At 50.4% G+C, this 18,050-nt stretch overlaps 1 protein-coding gene across 3 annotated transcripts; it reads left to right on the plus strand.

The window, feature by feature from the left end:
- The first annotated feature begins 2,816 nt into the window (after nt 1-2,816).
- On the plus strand, nt 2,817-15,903 carry LMBR1L (limb development membrane protein 1 like). 3 transcript variants are annotated; one of them, XM_002752428.5, is made up of 17 exons: nt 2,817-3,068; nt 6,192-6,276; nt 7,257-7,290; nt 8,637-8,776; nt 8,953-9,056; nt 9,691-9,817; nt 10,340-10,408; nt 10,549-10,613; nt 10,959-11,031; nt 11,123-11,206; nt 11,303-11,379; nt 11,928-12,005; nt 12,158-12,231; nt 12,830-12,920; nt 13,023-13,089; nt 14,930-15,091; nt 15,301-15,903. In XM_002752428.5, exons 1-17 carry the CDS (start codon nt 2,997-2,999, stop codon nt 15,366-15,368), a joined length of 1,470 nt encoding a protein of 489 aa, XP_002752474.1. In that variant the 5' UTR covers nt 2,817-2,996; the 3' UTR covers nt 15,369-15,903. The 3 variants fall into 3 exon arrangements, with proteins under 3 accessions (XP_002752474.1, XP_035112822.1, XP_035112821.1); XM_035256931.3 differs by having other exon boundaries at nt 12,218-12,312; XM_035256930.3 differs by lacking the exon at nt 2,817-3,068 and adding an exon at nt 3,117-3,251.
- Nucleotides 15,904-18,050: the final 2,147 nt, after the last annotated feature.

Below are 18,050 nucleotides of genomic sequence, written 5' to 3' on the forward strand. Positions count from 1 at the left end.
CTGCCATGTCTTCTATTTAGGAGATAGGAATACGGGCTGGGCGCAGTGGCTCATGCTTATAATCCCAGCACTTTGAGAGGCTGAGGTGAGAGGATTGCTTGAGCCCAGGAGGTTAAGACCAGCCTGGGCAACTTTGTCTCAAAAAATAAAAATAAAAAAATAAGAGAGGTGGGAATGTGAACTTTTAATGTATCATCTTCTGAATTTTAAATCTTGGTTCAAATGCTTAAAAATACTGTAAGCCAAACCAAACAGCCTGTCCAATGCAGCCCAAAGGCCACCATTTTGCAATCTCTGAGGGCCTTGTAGGCTTATTTTAGGCAGGTGAATTTTTAAGCGCAATGTGTTTTGAGGGGTTTTGAGGAGTTAACAAGATTTGATATGTGTTTCAGTAATAATCACTGAAGCTCATGGCTTCTCATAGTTGAAATAAGTATCTTAGAAGGGTTTAGCATCAGGGCGACCTTCCCTAACCAGCTGCAAGCTCCTCCAGATCACAGCTTCGATCCATTCATGTTTGTTCCTAAAACATACTCAGTTGGCCGAAGCCACTTCCCTGTGTTCTCCTTTCCTTCCTTGCAGTGCAGCCAAGGACCCAGCTAGCTATGTTTACTTGGCACGGCGGCTCACGCCTGTAATTCCAGCACTTTAGGAGGGTCTGCTCATTCTCCCCATAGGAGTTCTGTTCACTCTTAGTTCTGGTTACTAAGAGAAAAAAATCTCTTCAGGTCCTCTCATTATCTTGCTGTCATCAAAGACGAGTATATAATGTATGTATGTGTGTATACACTGCTCCCCTCCTATGTATTTATTAACTTAATTTTATTTATTTATTTATTTATTTTGAGACAGCGTTTCGCTCTTGTTACCCAGGCTGGAGTGCAATGTCGTGATCTCACCGCAACTTCCGCCTCCTGGGTTCAGGCAATTCTCCTGCCTCAGCCTCCTGAGTAGCTGGGATTACAGGCACGCGCCACCATGCCCAGCTAATTTTTTGTATTTTGAGTAGAGACGGGGTTTCACCATGTTGACCAGGATGGTCTCGATCTCTTGACCTCGTGATCCACCCACCTCGGCCTCCCAAAGTGCTGGGATTACAGGCTTGAGCCACCGCACCCGGCCTATTTTATTTATTTATTTTTTTAAAGACGGGGTTTCACCATGTTGGTCAGGCTGGTCTTGAACTCCCGACCTCAGGTGATCCGCCTGCCTTGGCCTCCAAAGTGCTTGGATTATGGGCGTGAGCCACCACGCCTGGCCACTTAATTTTATTTTCAAGCATCAGTGGGGATTTTTTTTCTTCTTTCCAATAATCCCCTCCAATTTAGAGAGAAGGTTCAATTCCATGACAGTGGGACTTCCTAAACAGTACAGGTACCAAGGCCACAGGAAGGTAATTTGCATTCCTTAAATGTGTGAACTTGGGCATGTGCAAAGCCAGGATTGGTAGCACACATGTGTAGTCCCAGCTACTCCGGAGGCCCTGGCAGGAGGATCGCTTGAGTTCAGGTGATGGAGACTACAGTGTGCCATGGTTGCCCCTGTGAATAGCCACTGTGCTACAGCCTGGGCAATGCAGCAAAAATGTCTCTAGAACATGAATAAGTAAAAGTCAAATCACGGCCGGGCGCGGTGGCTCACGCCTATAATCCCAGCACTTTGGGAGGCCGAGACAGGCGGATCACCTGAGGTCGGGAGTTCGAGACCAGCCTGATCAACATGGTGAAATCCTGTCTCTACTAAAAATACAAAATTAGATGACCATGGTGGCGCATGCCTGTAATCTCAGCTCTTCGGGAGGCTGGGACAGGAGAATCACTTGAACCCAGGAGGCAGAGGTTGCAGTGAGCCGAGATTGCAACATTGCACTACAATCTGGGCAACAAGAGCAAAACTCCGACTCAAAAAAAAAAAAAAAAAAAAAAAAAAAAAAAGCCAAATCACAATACCTTCCTCTGAAGGGTCGTCGCCATGTTAAAAATGAGATAATGGGCTGGGTGGGTCACACCTGTGATCTCAGTACTTTGGGAGGGCCAACACTTTGATGCTAGGAGTTCCAGATCAGCCTGGGTAACATGGCTGAGATAAAGACTATAAGGTGAATGGCATATAGCAAGTGGTTAGCTAATGTTTGACTCAGCCCCACTCTTCAACGATCCTTGTGGGCACTTCTTCACAAAGTTCCAGAATATTTCTGCAGATCTCTATCCAGTATTTTTCAGTATTTGATCTAGCACACACTAGGCCTTCCACAAAAATGATTGAAAACTCCTGGCGGCAGAAAGGCAGAGTGAGGGTGTGGGGAGGAGCACCCCAACACAAACACACAGAAAATACTGCTACCATGGGTTACTGGGCAGCGGTACTTTTCAGAACCCCTAGGGTGCCCTCACATCCTGCCTGGCTGGACTGATCCAAATGGTTCATTTAACCAAGGTCAAACTAAAATACCAGCTGCTACTGAAACCCAGGAACCGTCACTTTTCGAGATGAGAAAGGCAGTGCCTCAATTTTAGTATGAGCAGCCGTAAGCTCACAAGATCCCACCTTCCTTCACGGAGCGAGCCTATCAACGCTCTTCCAGCGATGAGCGGCAGCTCTCCAGGAGCCAATGAGTTCCTCCCCCTGGAAGGAACCCGCCCATCTCTTGTGTCGTCACTCAATCTCTTAAAAAGACGGAACCTCAGCGGCGCTTCCCTGTAGCGAGCCTAGCGGCGGGTGTTTGCGTTGAAACTTGATGGCGGACCTACCTTAAAGGGGAGGGAGCAAAAGGACGCCCGAGCACTTAAAACGAGGCGGGTGGTGCCTGCCCCTTTAAGGGCGGGGCGTGTGGATGACTGTGTCGGAGCCCCAGACCGCTCCGAGTTTCTGTCGCAGGCTGCGAGGAAAGGCTCCTAGGCTGGGTCCGGGTGTCCGGCGGCGGCGGCGGCGGCTTCCTCCCCGCTTGTCCTCCCCGGGCCCGGAGGCACCCCTACTCCAGTCATGCTGAGCAGAGTATGGAAGCAGCTGACTACGAAGTGCTATCGGTGCGAGAACAGCTCTTTCACGAGAGGGTCCGCGAGTGCATTGTGAGTGCGGGACCCCGGCGGGGAGAAGCGGCGGTTGCGGGAGAAGGGGGGTTGGTGTCCGAGCTTCAGAGCGCCGTCAAACTCTGCCTGGACCAGCGGCGGGCGACAGAGGCCTCAGTCTGGGCAGAAGGGCGGGTGCCCGGCTGGCGAACCCCCAGATGGGATCGACTGGGTCCCTGCGCGGTAAACAAAGGCCGCCGTTTCCGTTCCTCCCCACACGCCCCTCCCCCGGCCTTCCCTCCCACCACTCACCCCGCGCGTCTTCCTGTCGGGGGTCTCCGGAGTCTGAGGGCCTGCGGAGTCCGCCCTAGTCTGATACTGGAGGAGGGATGACTTTACTTGCACTCAGACTGAATTGAGAGCAAACCCAGCTGACATTGGACGAAGGGGAGACGTCGTTACATTGAGCTTGATTCCAGAAAAGACGAGAGACGTAGGGATGGCAGCTGTGAGAAATCTGGGGAATTGGGTCGTCTCCTGCTTTGGAAGAAAGGACTCTTACTGGGGTAGATTCTAATATGTAGAGATGAGGAACAACCAAGTTCTCCCCCCGTCTTTTTTCTTTCTCATTAGTGTTTGTTTGAAACCCTGCAAGACTGGGTTCCCAGCCTCCCAGCCATTCCAGGGTTTCCCGGGTCAGTGGTCCTCCCTGTGCTTCAGAAGGTACCTGGTTGCTCTTCCTTACGCCCTCCCTGCCACTTAAAGCGACAGCTGAACCTGCCGCACAGAAGTGGACTCCACTTCTGGGGTAGGAGTACCCAGTGGAGCTTAGGGAGTCCTCAGCCTTGCTTTGAATTCTCACTTCTCTGGTTTCTTCTCTGTTTCGTTTCCCAGAGCTCCCCGGGGCAACCCTCATCCCCAAATACTAAATGGAAAGGGATTGGTTTGGAAAAACAGAAAGAAATATTAATAAGTGGGGGAACCCAGTGTTGGGGTCATTCCCTTCATTTTTCTCAGGCTGGGCTCTAGCCAGCCCTGGGCAGCCTGATAGGAGGAGGGGTAAATTGAGCCAGGACATAATTAGGTCTGCTCTTATCTGTGAGGACTGGAAAGTATATTAGTCTGCGTGTGCAACTCTAGTAGAAGTATGCTTTTGGCAAGCCTTCCTCGTGTGTTCCTTGGTGGACAGTCCACATGGTGGGTTGGGCATATTGCAGAGGCACACCTTGGCCTTGAGACAGTGTTGGGCCAGAGGCTTACATTCCTAGAGAACAGGGAGGGATGAGACCTTGGACAGAAGCAGCCTCCTGGATGTCTCCCCCATTCCTTTAGTCCCTCGAGCTGGCTAAGGGCAGCCTGGAGACTTCTGGTGCCTCCCCCACCTGGCTCTCATAAGGAGGCTAGAGAACAACTTAGCCTCCTCTGTAACTGCGTGGAACTTCAGCATGACCTTTTGAGCCCTCCCACCTTCCCAGCTATTACGCAAGCCCAGGGCAGAACACAGGCTAATCCTGCAGCTACAATCTGAGTGGCTCCTTTATTTATTTATTTATTCATTCATTTATTTTTGAGACGGAGTCTCAGTCTGTCACTCTGTCGCCCAGGCTGGAGTGCAGTGGTGCAATCTCAGCTCTCTGCAACCTCTGCTTCCCAGGTTCAAGCGATTCTTCTTCCTCATCCTCCCAAGTAGCTGGGACTATAGGCATACACCACCATGCCTGGCTAATTTTTGTATTTTTAGTAGATATGGGGTTTCACCATATTGGCCAGGCTGGTCTCAAACTCCTGACCTCGTGATCCACCTACCTTGACCTCCCAAAGTGCTGGGATTACAGGCGTGAGCCATCGCGCCCTGCCCTGAGTGGCTCCTTCTATTCTATTTCCTTAATGTCAAAAGCTATGACTTTGTTCCACGTCGATGGTTCTCCTGCGTCTCTGTGGATTCTTCCCTCCTTGTGTAGATAGCTGTATGTGGATTCCCTGTGGGGTCAGCCCTTTTTGGAGATGGGAAGACCCATGAAACTGACCCTGTCCTCTTGGCCTATTCAAACACAATAACTTCTCTTCTTGAGACTCTCTGGATTTTTTTTGAGACCTAGTCTCACTCTGTCACCCAGGCTGGAGTGCAGTGGTGTGATCTCTGCTCACTGCAACCTCCACCTCCCAGGTTCTAGTGATTCTCGTGCTTCAGACTCCCGAGTAGCTGAGATTACAGGCCTCCACCACCACATCCAGCTAATTTTTATATTTTTAGTAGAGACAGGGTTTCATCATGTTGGTCAGGCTTGTCTCGAACTCTTGACCTCAAGTGATCCACCTGCCTTGGCCTCTCAAAGTGCTGGGATTACAGGCATGAGCCACTATGTCCGGCCAATATTCTCTGGTCTTGATTAGAGCCAAGCTGGCCAATGGGTCTTCCTCTGGGCAGTAGCAGCTTACCTGGGGTAGGGTAGGAATGAATATGCAGATTAACCTGGCCAAGTTCTGCCATCACTGTCACTTGGCAGTCCAGCCAGCTCTAGAAACGTTGTAGATGTTGGGCCCCAACTAAAGCCCATTTAGGGGTAGAGGATTAAATGAGGCTCTGGTTTGGTGCAGAGCAGACCTGATCTTTCAGGGTCCCTGGATAAGCATGGCATAGAAGTTGTGACTTGGTCTAGAAACATGACACCTACTTTGGGTCAAGGCAGCAGTGTGGGTGGAGGTAGGAGGGTGTGGTAGCAATGGGGTGCCAGGACAATTCAGACATCTTCCTCCCCTCACACCTGCTTCCCTTTCCAATAGTGTGCTCAGAGTAAATTCCCTCCGGTTCTGTAGCCGGTTTTAGATAAGTGTGCATTGTGCATATCTAGGAGTTTTCTTTTACCCATTTACCAACCAGAGTTGGGCTGAAGCTGTTTTCTCCCAGAAAAGTCCTTGCAGGGCTGGGTATGGTGCTATTTCCCCAGGTGCATGGGGCAGCCCCTGTCTGGCCTGTCTTAGAGGCCCCTGGGGCCCTGACTAGAAGGAGGTACCTGGGAAATCTCTGGGATCAAAGCCTCAAGATAAGGCTCCGATGGAACTCCTGGAAGTATGGAGCCTTATCTTGAGGAATTGATGCCATGGAATTAACAGAAAGGCTCTTGGGGCTGTGGAGTATGCTGAAGGTTAGAGCTTCTCATCCTAGCTCACATTCTGCCACAGATCTCAACACTTCTGTTTGCAACACTGTACCTCCTCTGCCATATCTTCCTGACCCGCTTCAAGAAGCCTGCTGAATTCACCACAGGTACTGTGACTTCCCTCCCTTCTTCCAGAGTCCTTGTTGCCATGGGCCAGCCTCAGGGGAATGGGCCTATGGTGTCCACTGGGAAAGGAGCAGCGGCTGAGTGGGGCTGTTCTGGAGTCTTTGCCTCTTCAGTGTCCCTTCCTACACAGTCACTGGGGAGGGCAGCTAGGTGGAAGTGTCTGCTGGGCAAGTCATGTAATATTTTTGATCCTCAGTGTTATACTACAATGTCTACCTACTCCATTGTGTGGACCAAAGGAGACGGTTAATGTGAAAGCCCTTTGTGAACCTGAAGTGGGCAACTGCCAGGCGAATGTCATTATGGGCACAGGTTCTATGTCGTCTCCTTTCCTGGTGTTCCCATAGCCGGGACCAGAGACCTCCCTGATGACTGGGACACCTGGTGATGGTGGCCTTTCTCTTTATGGGGAGGCTGAGTATGCTCAGATTGCAGCTTTCCTTCCCTGGACATTGTGTAATTGGGAGTGGGGGCACACTTGCCCCATTTCCTAGCCCCAGCCTTTCCTTCTCTCATGATGGCTCAGGATGAGTCCCTACTCAACAAGGCAGTTACCCTAAAGTAATTCCCCTGGGGACTTTCTCTGTGAATCTGTCCTTCTCCTTCCTCTCTTTTCCCTTTCCTGGACCCAGCCACTGATATAACAAGCCAATAATTGTTTATTATATTAATACTTTGAGCTATAAAGAGGAACCTGTGATGGATGAGATCTAGGGAGGAGGAAAGACGTATAGGAATATCTGGCCTATATTCTCTCCACCTGGGACCACTGCTTTTTAAGCTGCCACCTTGGCTGGAGAACAGGCTATGGGGTTCATAATGTGTGGCCTTCCGGAGCCTCCTGTTTAGCTCTGCCTTCTTTCAGGGGGCAGGGATGGGGTGGGGAGCACATTGTAATACAGATGGCCTCAGAGGTGTCCACTGATGTCCTGCCTCTTCCCCATGCCTCTGTCTCTTATAGTGGATGATGAAGATGCCACAGTCAACAAGATTGCGTAAGTGTCCCTGCCTCAGCAACTGACACCAGTGGTCTTTAGGAACTGGGATCCAGGGAGGCCCTGGAGCTGGAGGGAGAAGAGGGAAGTCACACACAGTGAAGAGAGAGTTTCTGCTTCCACCCCATTTCTTGCTTCTTCTGGCTTTACCTCATCCTGGGGACGCTCAGAAAAGCTGCTGTTCCTGTCTCCCTGGTTAGGCCAGGAGCTTCTGGGAGACTCATGGCCAGGAGCGTCAGCTGGGGCCTGAGTCACTGAAAATGGCTCCAGCTTGGCTTCAACTCCCAGCAGCCAGTAGGGAGGGAATGGAGTGGGGATGCAGATTGATGGAAAAAGAGCAGGGTGTGGGGAAGGTGGGAACCCCTGAGGGAGGGGCATGCTTGGTCTGAGAGGAAGGCTCATTCCAGGCTGCTAATGTTCACTAGCACATACGGAGAATGAGAGAGTGATGACTCCTCCAAGTCAATAGATCAGAAGGCGGTCCTCCACCCTTGATGGACCAATGAGATAGAAGTGCCCCTCTTCAGTGGATGCAGCCCTGGGCATAGCCTTGGCTATGAAGATAGGTTTCAGTTTCTCCTTTTCCTCCTTTGCCCTCGTGCCTTTGTGCAGGGCATAGCCATATGGGATGAACCTGTGCTTATCTGGTCTAAAAGAGGCAAGCTCAGAAATTCATATACCTAGGCTGGGCACGGTGGCTCACGCCTGTAATCCCAGCACTTTGGGAGGCTGAGGCGAGCCGATCATGAGGTCAAGAGATCAAGACCATCCTGGCCAACATGGTGAAACGCTGTCTCTACTAAAATTACAAAAATTAGCTGGGCGTGGTGATATGCACCTGTAGTCCCAGCTACTTGGGAGGCTGAGGCAGGAGAATTGCTTGAACCCAGGAGACAGGTTGCAGTGAGCCAAGATTGCGCCACTGCACTCCAGCCTGGTGACAGAGCGGGACTCCATCTCAAAAAAAAAAAAAAATCCATATCCCTGAGCAAAGAAGAGAAGCCAGGCCCCCTAGCTTTGGAATCATACCTGGCATAACCTACATACCTGGCATCTATAGGAGGACCACATTCCTGGGACAGCCTAGGCATGTGTCATGGCAGGTGACCAGGTTCCCATGAATGCCTGAGGCTCTGCCCATCCCATGTGCTCCGGCTTACCTGGAGGTAAAGGACTAGGGAGGGGCGGCAGTGGGTAGAACCCCAGCTGGACAGCTCCTTCCATTGCTCTGTCATTGCTATAGCTGGTTCTCAAAGCCACAGGTGCCCTCAGGGCAAATGGGGCTTCTCCAGCACAGGGTAGTGAGTCCTGAGCTAAGCAAGGACACTCTCCCTTTCTCTGCCCAGGCTTGAGCTGTGCACCTTTACCCTGGCAGTTGCCCTGGGTGCTGTCCTGCTCCTGCCCTTCTCCATCATCAGCAATGAGGTGCTGCTCTCCCTGCCTCGGAACTACTACATCCAGTGGCTCAACGGCTCCCTCATCCATGGTGTGTGGTTCCTGGAGGTGGCCTGGGGTGGGGATAGGGAGCAGAGAGCGAATAGACTCAGGCAGTCCTGGGTCAATCAGTCATATGTTACACCTTTCTGCTTCTGCAAATGGTCAGTCTCCTATGGGTTGCCTCTCCCCTTACTGATCACCTCTTCTTTTCCTTTTTTGTTCTAGGCCTCTGGAACCTTGTTTTTCTCTTCTCCAACCTATCCCTCATCTTCCTTATGCCCTTTGCATATTTCTTCACTGAGTCCGAGGGCTTTGCTGGCTCCAGAAAGGTAAGTAGGGATATGTATCCAGGCAGGAAATGGAATTCCTTTCACATAGTTCAACTGAAGAGATTTTAATAAAGAGGCTATTTGCAGAGTTTTAGTTAAAGGAAGTTTGAGGCTCTAGTGACAGCAGGAAGTTATTTCCACCTTTAGGCCTCTAGGGACAAAGGGAGGAAATGGTTTCTAGAACCTCCCAATAGCTGAAGCCAGGGATGTGAAGCTACCCAGAGAGGAGCTGTTATCTTAGTGATAGTCACCACCAAAACCATGGTGGCAAAGGTGGGAGGAAGCACAGGAAACATACCCTTACCTCTTTTCTACTTTCCATTCTCCTGGATGCCAAACCAGAGGGCAAAGAGCTTGTGGGATGCAGACCTCAGAGGTCAGCCTCCCAGAACAGAGAGCATAAGGAATGGGTCTGGGGAAAGGAGATGCAAATGAAGAACACCCAGTATGTGGGGTGACCTTAACTGGGGAGTGGGAAGACAGCAACAGCAGAATAAGAGGAAAACCATCTCTTATCTCCTGAATCCAGATCTCTGGTTCCTGCAGGCCATCCGCCATCTCCGATGTCCTTCCTTCCCCACGCTGCCCTGATGTTAACCTCCTTTTCCCCTTCATCTATTGCCTCCTCTCATAGGGTGTCCTGGGCCGTGTTTATGAGACGGTGGTGATGTTGATGCTCCTCACACTGCTGGTGCTGGGTATGGTGTGGGTGGCATTAGCCATTGTGGACAACAACAAGGCCAGCAGAGAGTCACTCTATGGTGAGCAGCCCAGCTTCCTCCAGGCTGTGTGACTCTTCAGTTGGCCTATCTCCCCCTGCCTGGAATGACTGTAACCCTCTAAAGTGGAGAAGGTGGCACCTTTTCCCTTAAGACTGAACTTTCAAGCTGATAGACTTCTGGCCAAATCCAACCTGCAGAAATGTTTCACTGGGCCCATGCAATGGTTTTTGAAATATATATTATTTAGTTACTTACATTTTAAATTGGGAGATTTCACATTAATATGCCGATATCTAACTATGCTTGACAAGGAGAAGATCTGGCTACATTAGTCCCTGGTGATGGGGGCCAAATAGCAGTTGTGCCCTTTTGTTCGGGGTTAGGATCTCCAGTTTACTATAGGTCCTGCCTCTCGCTCTTCTGCTAATGTTGGCCAGCTTTCTTCATTTATATTACTTGCCTAACCCCTTTGGGGACTGTGCCCTTGTTTAGATTCTGAGGCCTGTCAGCCCCCAGTGAGCAAGGAGAAATGAGCTGACATGCCTCTCTTTTTATCCTTAGACTTCTGGGAGTATTATCTCCCCTACCTCTACTCATGCATCTCCTTCCTTGGGGTTCTTCTACTCCTGGGTGAGTGTACAGGGTCTGGGAGGGAATGGATAGGGTCCTTGGGCCAGACTAACCAGGCTAGAAGGAGAGGGAATGGAGGGGCATGTTAGGGAAGGGGTGGAGCGCAGGGTCTGGCAGGTGACTGACTCTTGTCCCCACAGTGTGTACTCCACTGGGTCTTGCCCGAATGTTCTCGGTCACTGGGAAGCTGCTGGTCAAGCCCCGGGTATGTGGTATTCCTTGGTCTTTGATCCTGCAGGGTGAGCTTCCTGCAGAACTGGAGCAAACAATGAAACAACTCTATGGTTGTATAGTGCACAACTTGGAGAGGGCTACAGCCTTTGTTGGTTCCTGTATCCTGTACCCCTATCATCCAGAGCTGGTCACCAGACATGCAGGGCAGAACTCAAGGCATTTGGGAGGGATTGGGCAGAGTTGTCGGCCACAAGGTGGTGAATGAGGTTTTGGGGAAGGACTGGGACTATGGAGCCCTGGGAGGAACAGGGTTCTCCTGGGGCCTTTGGGTCAGGGAGCCTCTGACAGTTAGTCTCTTCCTTTCCCCTGCCCCTAGCTGCTGGAAGACTTGGAGGAGCAGCTGTACTGCTCAGCCTTTGAAGAAGCAGCCCTGACCCGCAGGATTTGTAGTGAGTTGCAGTTCTTCCCTGCTGGGGTGGTGGGCTTGGCCTGGGGAGAGACTACAGGACTTGGGAGCAACACCGTCTTCTCTGCCCTCAGATCCTACTTCCTGCTGGCTGCCTTTAGACATGGAGCTGTTACACAGACAGGTCCTGGCTCTGCAGACACAGAGGGTCCTGCTGGGTATGTGGGTTGGTAGGGCTTGGGATACATGGGTTTCCCCAAGGAGAGTAGCCCCTGGTTCTCGGTGCTTGCTGACAGCTTCCCATCCCTACACAGAGAAGCGGCGGAAGGCTTCAGCCTGGCAGCGGAACCTGGGCTACCCCCTGGCCATGCTGTGCTTGCTGGTGTTGACAGTGGGTATACCAGCCCTAGAGGTGGGGAGTGGACCCTCAGTACTTGAGGCCTTCTCAGGGAGAGGGGAGGCGATGTGGGGACCTGGTTATCATTAATAATAGTTGCCTCTCACTGAGTGCCTACTTTTATGTCCTGCCTATGCTTAGCACATTAATCCTCATTTTGTAGATGAAGAGACAGAGTTGAGTGACTTACCCAAGGTCACACAGGGCCAAGGAGTAGTTGTGCAGGTTTGCCCTGGGATGAGAATAAGCACTGAAATTTAGTCTATTCCCCCATGGACTCAGGAATAGATCTTATTGAAGAGAAGTACCTTTTCCTATTCTGCCTTTTTGCAATCCTTCCACGTAGAAGGGTTATATCTTATAATGTCCTCGAAGGCACTCTGCTGCTAATAACAACCTTGACAAGGTCCCACATAGCTCACTTGGAAGCAGAGCTAGTCTTGGAAACTGAGAATGTTGGACCAGAGTCTCTGCCCATTTCTTCAGCTCTGGGTCCAGCCATGGTCTGGGGTGGGATGGGAGTCTAACCTTGCCTCACACAGGGCCTGTCTGTACTCATTGTGGCCATCCACATCCTGGAGCTGCTCATCGATGAGGCTGCCATGCCCCGAGGCATGCAGGTACCAGGCTGCCCTCCCACCATATCCTTTGGGGAGGGCCTAAGAATAGCTGGGGAGAGGAGGCAGAAGCTGAGAACAGCAGGAAGGCTGGGTGCTGGGTAGTGCTTGCTGTTGGTGGGGAATGCTCACAGTGGCACTGCTCCATTCCTCAGGGTGCCTCCCTAGGCCAGGTCTCCTTCTCCAAGCTGGGCTCCTTTGGTGCCGTTATTCAGGTTGTACTCATCTTGTATCCTTCTGGAAACCCATCATTACCTCTGTTCACCAAACCTGTCTCCTGTGACTCTAGACAGAGCACTTCTTGGACTTTGTCTCCTTTGGGACTCTGAGCAACAACAGTGATGGGAAATGGGGCAAGTCTTCATCAGCCTCCAATTCAGAAAGAAGGAAAAGACTTAATTTTGAAAGAAGGGCTGGTGGTTCAGTAGAATCTCATCAGAAGAAAATAAAAGAGGCCGGGTGCAGTGGCTCACACCTGTAATCCTAGCACTTTGGGAGGCTAAGGCAGGTGGATTGCTTGAGTTTAGGATTTCAAGACCAGCCTGAGCAACATGATGAAACCCGGTCTTTACAAAAAATTAGCCAGATGTGGTTGTGCGTGCTTACATCCCCAGCTACTCAGGAGGCTGACGTGGGAAGATTACTTGAGCCTAGAAGGTCAAGGCTGCAGTGAGCTGAAATTGTGCCACTGCACTCCAGCCTGGGTGACAAAGTGAGACCCTGTCTCAAAAAAAAAAAAAAGCGTGGGCTGGGAGAGAGCTCTGTTCCCCTTGAGATGAGATGTTAATCTTTAGAAGCCAGCCAGTTCTTCCTTAATGCAGTGGCAGTTACCTAATGGTGTCCTCAGTTGTGGGGTTCTATAGCTCTCCCCTCTTCCGGAGCCTGCGGCCCAGATGGCATGACACCACCATGACACAGGTAGCTGGGAGAGAGGAGGGGAAGCCACCCCGGGGGTGTGGATGGGCACTCAATGCCCACAGCTCTTCTACACTCACCTCTCCTTTCCCTACTTCCACCCAGATAATTGGGAACTGTGTCTGTCTCCTGGTCCTAAGCTCAGCACTTCCTGTCTTTTCTCGAACCCTGGGTAAGTTTCGAAAGGAGGAGATAAGGGAACTGGATTGTTTTGAGTACTTACTGATGCAAAGCAGGCATTTTATTCTATTTTATTTTCTGAAACAGTGTTTTGCTCTTGTTGCCCAGGCTGGAGTGCAGTGGCACTATTTCAGCTCACTGCAACTTCCACCTTCCGGGTTCAAGCAATTCTCCTGCTTCAGCCTCCCAAGTAGCTGGGATTACAGATGTGCGCTACCATGCCCAACTAATTTTGTATTTTTTTAGTAGCGATAGGGTTTCTCCATGTTGGTCAGGCTGGTCTCAAACTCCCAACCTCAGGTGATCCATCCGCCTCAGCCCCACAAAGTGTTGGGATTACAGGTGTGAGCCACCGCGCCCAGCCAGCAGGCACTTCATATACATGCATTCTCTAATTCCCATAACAAACCCAAGAGTCGGTATTATCCCCATTATACAGTTGGGGAAAGTGAGGCTCTTTGAAGTGCCTACACTGAGCTTCAGGGTAGTGTTGCTGCAAAGTACATACTTTCTACATTTGCTACATCCCACTGCCTCTCTCATTTACTTTACCTTTTGGTCGGGGAGCACACTTTTTTCTAAGTCTTTCCCCTGGGTGAATAATCCAATAAATGTTCCTATTTGAAAGATGATAAACAGAGAAGCTACCTGATTGACCCAGAGTTATACAGCTAGTTTGAGGCAAGGTCAAGTCAGTCTAGAATGTCTCCTGAACCCCAGGCTAGTGCTTACTCTATACACTGTGGTGTCAGATAATACATTCATTCCTTTTCCTGCCTTTAGAGCTGTATCTAGAATTACCTGGTTAAAAAGTTCAAGAGCGGCTGGGCGTGTTGGCTTAAACCTGTAATCTCAGCACTTTGGAAGGCCAAGGTGGGAGGATTGCTTGAAGCCAGGGGTCCTAGACCAGCCTGAGCAACATAGTGAGACCTTATCTCTACAAAAAAAGTTTTTTTAATTAGCCAGGTGTGGTAGCACACATCTGTTGTCCTAGCTATGTATGAGACTGAGGCAAGAGGACTGCTTGGGCCCAGGACTTTGAGGCTACAGGGAGCTAAGATTGTGCCACTGCACTTCAGCCTGGGCAACAGAGCAAGACCCTGTCTCAAAACAAAACCAAATTAAACAAAAAACAGCTCTATTTCATTCTTAATGTTATATTCTTTACACTCTACCGTTTGTAGTTATGCCGGGGGAATCTGTAAGAAAGTTGGCTTGTGGGTCATCCAGTTAGTTCCTTTAGGTTGGATGCAGGTAAAAATATTTAAAGGTGGGGAGCAGAGTTTTTTGATTTATGATATTATTATTATGAAGGGCCCAGTAAATGTTAGAATAGTGCCTGGCACAGACAGTGCTTTATGTGTGTTGTCTCATTTAATTCTTAGGAAACTGAGGCACAGAAAATTTAAGGAATTTTCCCAGATCACACAGCTATTTAGGGGTGGAGTTGGGATATGAACCAAAGCAGCCTGATCAGTCTGAGTGCTTAGCAACCACACTGGTCTGTCTACTAAAAAAAAAGTTGATGACCTGCTTGTTCCAGGCCCAGGAACAAGTAGTAGGCCCTGGGAGATCCCGGGAACACCAGGAGCCAGAGGAGGCCTCTCTGGAGAAGATGGCAGACTCTGGAAGTGAAGTTGAAGCAGGCCTAGCTGCTGACACTTTGAACTGTCCGGTACTGCACTTGAGATAGCTTTGAATGGTAGAATTGGGAGAGACCAACCCATCAGTTGCAATGTTGAGATATGACCACCAGGAGGCAGCAGTAAGTTGGGCTGGTAGCAGAAAAGGGCCTGGGGAGCCCACCTCTCATCCTGGCCTTTGTCCTTCAGGGCTCACTCGCTTTGACCTGCTGGGTGACTTTGGACGCTTCAACTGGCTGGGCAATTTCTACATTGTGTTCCTCTACAACGCAGCCTTTGCAGGCCTCACCACACTCTGTCTGGTGAAGACCTTCACTGCCGCTGTGCGAGCAGAGCTGATCCGGGCCTTTGGTGAGAGGGAGAAAGGGTGCAGGGTGGTGGGGTGGTAGTTATCTAGGACACTCTGGATCATGAGTCATCTCAGCAGGGGAGAGGGTATGCTTCCAGCTTTGTGGGTAACGTACCTCATCCACACATTCTGTGGCTTGGTTGTCTGGTCCCTAATGGACTGGATGGACCTTTAACCTGCTTTTGACTGCCCATCTCCTTCTCTTCTCCAGGGCTGGACAGACTGCCGCTGCCTGTCTCCGGTTTCCCCCGGGCATCTAGGAAGACCCAGCACCAATGACCTCCAGCTGGGGGTGGGAGGGAAAAAGCTGGACACTGCCATCTGCTGCCTAGGCCTGGAGGGAAGCCCAAGGGTAGTTGGGCCTCAGGACCTGGAATCTGAGAGGGTGGGTGGCAGAGGGGAACTGAGCCATCTGCACTGTTGCATAATCTGAGCCAGAGTTTAGGACCAGGACTCCCTGCTTTTCCATATTTAACTGTGGCCTCAGCATGGGGTAGGGCTGGGTGACTGGGTCTGGCCCTGGTCCCAAATCCGTTTACACATCAATCTGCCTCATTGCTGTTCTGGGCTGTGCCCATAGCCATGTTTACATGATCTGATGTGCAATAGGGTGGGAGGGGGCAGGGGAAGGACTGGGCCAGGGCAGGCTTGTGGGGGTGGATTGTCTCGCTTGCCTCTGGCCCAGCAGAGCCTAAGCACTGTGCTATCCTGGAGGGGCTTTGGACCACCAGAAAGACCAAGGGCATAGGGAGGAGAAGGAGGCTTCACCCATCAGCAATAAAGTTGATCGCAGGGTTTGCTTTGTTTTTTTAAAGAACCTGTCTCTGTGTGTATTTGAACAGCCTTGCTCCTTCTAGTCCTGAGTCTGCCCAGTAAGAAAATAAGAGGGGTCCTGCCCACCATCTTTTTCCTACCCCTTCATCTATATTAGCATCCTTTGGGGACTTGGATTGGGTGTTAGGCCATGCATTTTGGCAGTGGAAACTCCTCCTTCCTCAGCCTTGCTTAAAGCTTGCTTGTCCCCTGACTACTCATATCCATGGCCTTGTTTCTGTACCTTGAGTATTGGGGGTAGGACGTGGGCATAGGAGTAGGATAACCTCTCCCTGTACACTCACACCTTCAGCCCTGTTCTCCCTGGCTTAACTGGTAGATATAGAGTAAAATAAGGGGCTGGCTGACAAGGATTTTCAGTTCCTACCTGAGAGAAGAACCTAGCTTTTTACTAGAGGCCATCAGTTTCTTGAAGAGCCCATGTGCTATGTTGGGGGTAGGGGCTCAAAACGTCGGTTTATATAGATTTTGCATTGCACAACTTCCAGGGACACTGTTCGCCTCATAGTCATTGTGATGATAGTTAGGATGATAGTTTTCTTGTAAATCTTCACTGATGTAAAAAAAAAAAGTGGTGGGGGGGGTGCTTTCGAGACAAGATCTGGCTCTATCACCGGCTGGAGTGCTGTGGTGTGATCTCAGCTCACTGCAACCTCTGAAATCTGGGCTCAAGCCATTCTTCCGCTCCAGGCTCCAGAATAGCTAGGACTACAGACGCATGCCACCATGCCTGGCTAATTTTTGTATTTTTAGTAGAGATGGGGTTTTGCCATGTTGCCTAGACTGGTCCTGAACTCCTGAGGTCAAGCGATCCGCCTGCTTTGGCCTCCCAAAGTGATGGGATTACAGGGGTGAGCCATGGCACCCAGCCATCTTTTTTTGGAGGGGGGTCTATCACCCAGGCGAGAGTGCAGTAGCATGATCTTAGCTCACTGCAACCTTGAACTGTTGTACCCAAGTGATCCTCATGCCTCAGCCTCCTGAGTACCTAAGACTACAGGCATGTACCACCACCCCCTACTAATTAAAAAACATTTTTTTTTGAAACGGGGTCCTACTACGTTGACCAGGTTGGTCTGGAACTCATGGCCTTAAGCAATTTTTGCTTCAGCCTCCCAAAGTTTTGGGATTACAGGAGTGAGTCACTGTTCCTGGCCTGTTTTTTGCTAATGTACACAGAGTTGCTGTAAGTGCTAGCCATACAGCTCAGTGAGGGGAGGGTGAGTATGAAAGAAGTGTAGATTCCACAAATACTTGCAGAGCACCCTTCTGTAGAGTAGGCACTTAGCCTTAGAGATACACAATATGTGTATTTTTAAGACTGCTTCATCTAGTAAGGTGCCAGATAAGTCTAATACTGTTCTACTACTGCAGTTAAGTACTGGTTCCCGAGGGAACACAGGTGGGCAGTGTTGGGACAGAAGTCTTCTTAGAAGAAATGGTTTTTTCATGGCCGGGCGAGGTGGCTTACGAGGTCAAGAGATCGAGACCGTCCTGGTCAACATGGCGAAACCCCGTCTCTACTAAAAATACAGAAATCAGCTGGGCGTGGTGGCGTGTGCCTGTAATCCCAGCTACTTGGGAGGCTGAGGCAGGAGAATTGCAAAAAGAAAAAAACTTTTTTTTTCAGACAGAGTCTCGCTCGTTACTCAGGCTGGAGTGTAATGGCGCAATCTTGGCTCACCGCAACCTCCGCTTCCCGGGTTCAGGCAATTCTCCTGCCTCAGCCTCCCGAGTAGCTGGGATTACAGGCATGCGCCACCACGCCCAGCCGATTTTTGTATTTTTAGTAGAGAGGGGGTTTCGCCATGTTGGCCAGGATGGTCTCGATCTCTTGACCTCGTGATCTGCCCACCTCAGCCTCCCAACGTGCTGGGATTACAGATGTGAGCCACTGCACCAGGCCAGAAGAAATGATTTCTAAACAATAGAAATTGGATGTGGTGCCTCTGAGAGCTGAGTGGCTGAAAATAGAGCCCCGGGAGTCCAGAGAGGGAGAAAGCTGGGGAGGTGCCTAGATGGAAGGTTAAGGGAAATGAGCCTTACCTCTTGAGAAGACTGAGTGTCCACTGCCCTTCAGCAGCTTCCAACTGACAAGTTATTCATTTGAAAAGAAGCAGCTATTAG

The sequence above is a fragment of the Callithrix jacchus genome, chromosome 9 (assembly GCF_049354715.1).
Source record: "Callithrix jacchus isolate 240 chromosome 9, calJac240_pri, whole genome shotgun sequence".
NCBI classification, from domain to species: domain Eukaryota; kingdom Metazoa; phylum Chordata; class Mammalia; order Primates; family Cebidae; genus Callithrix; species Callithrix jacchus.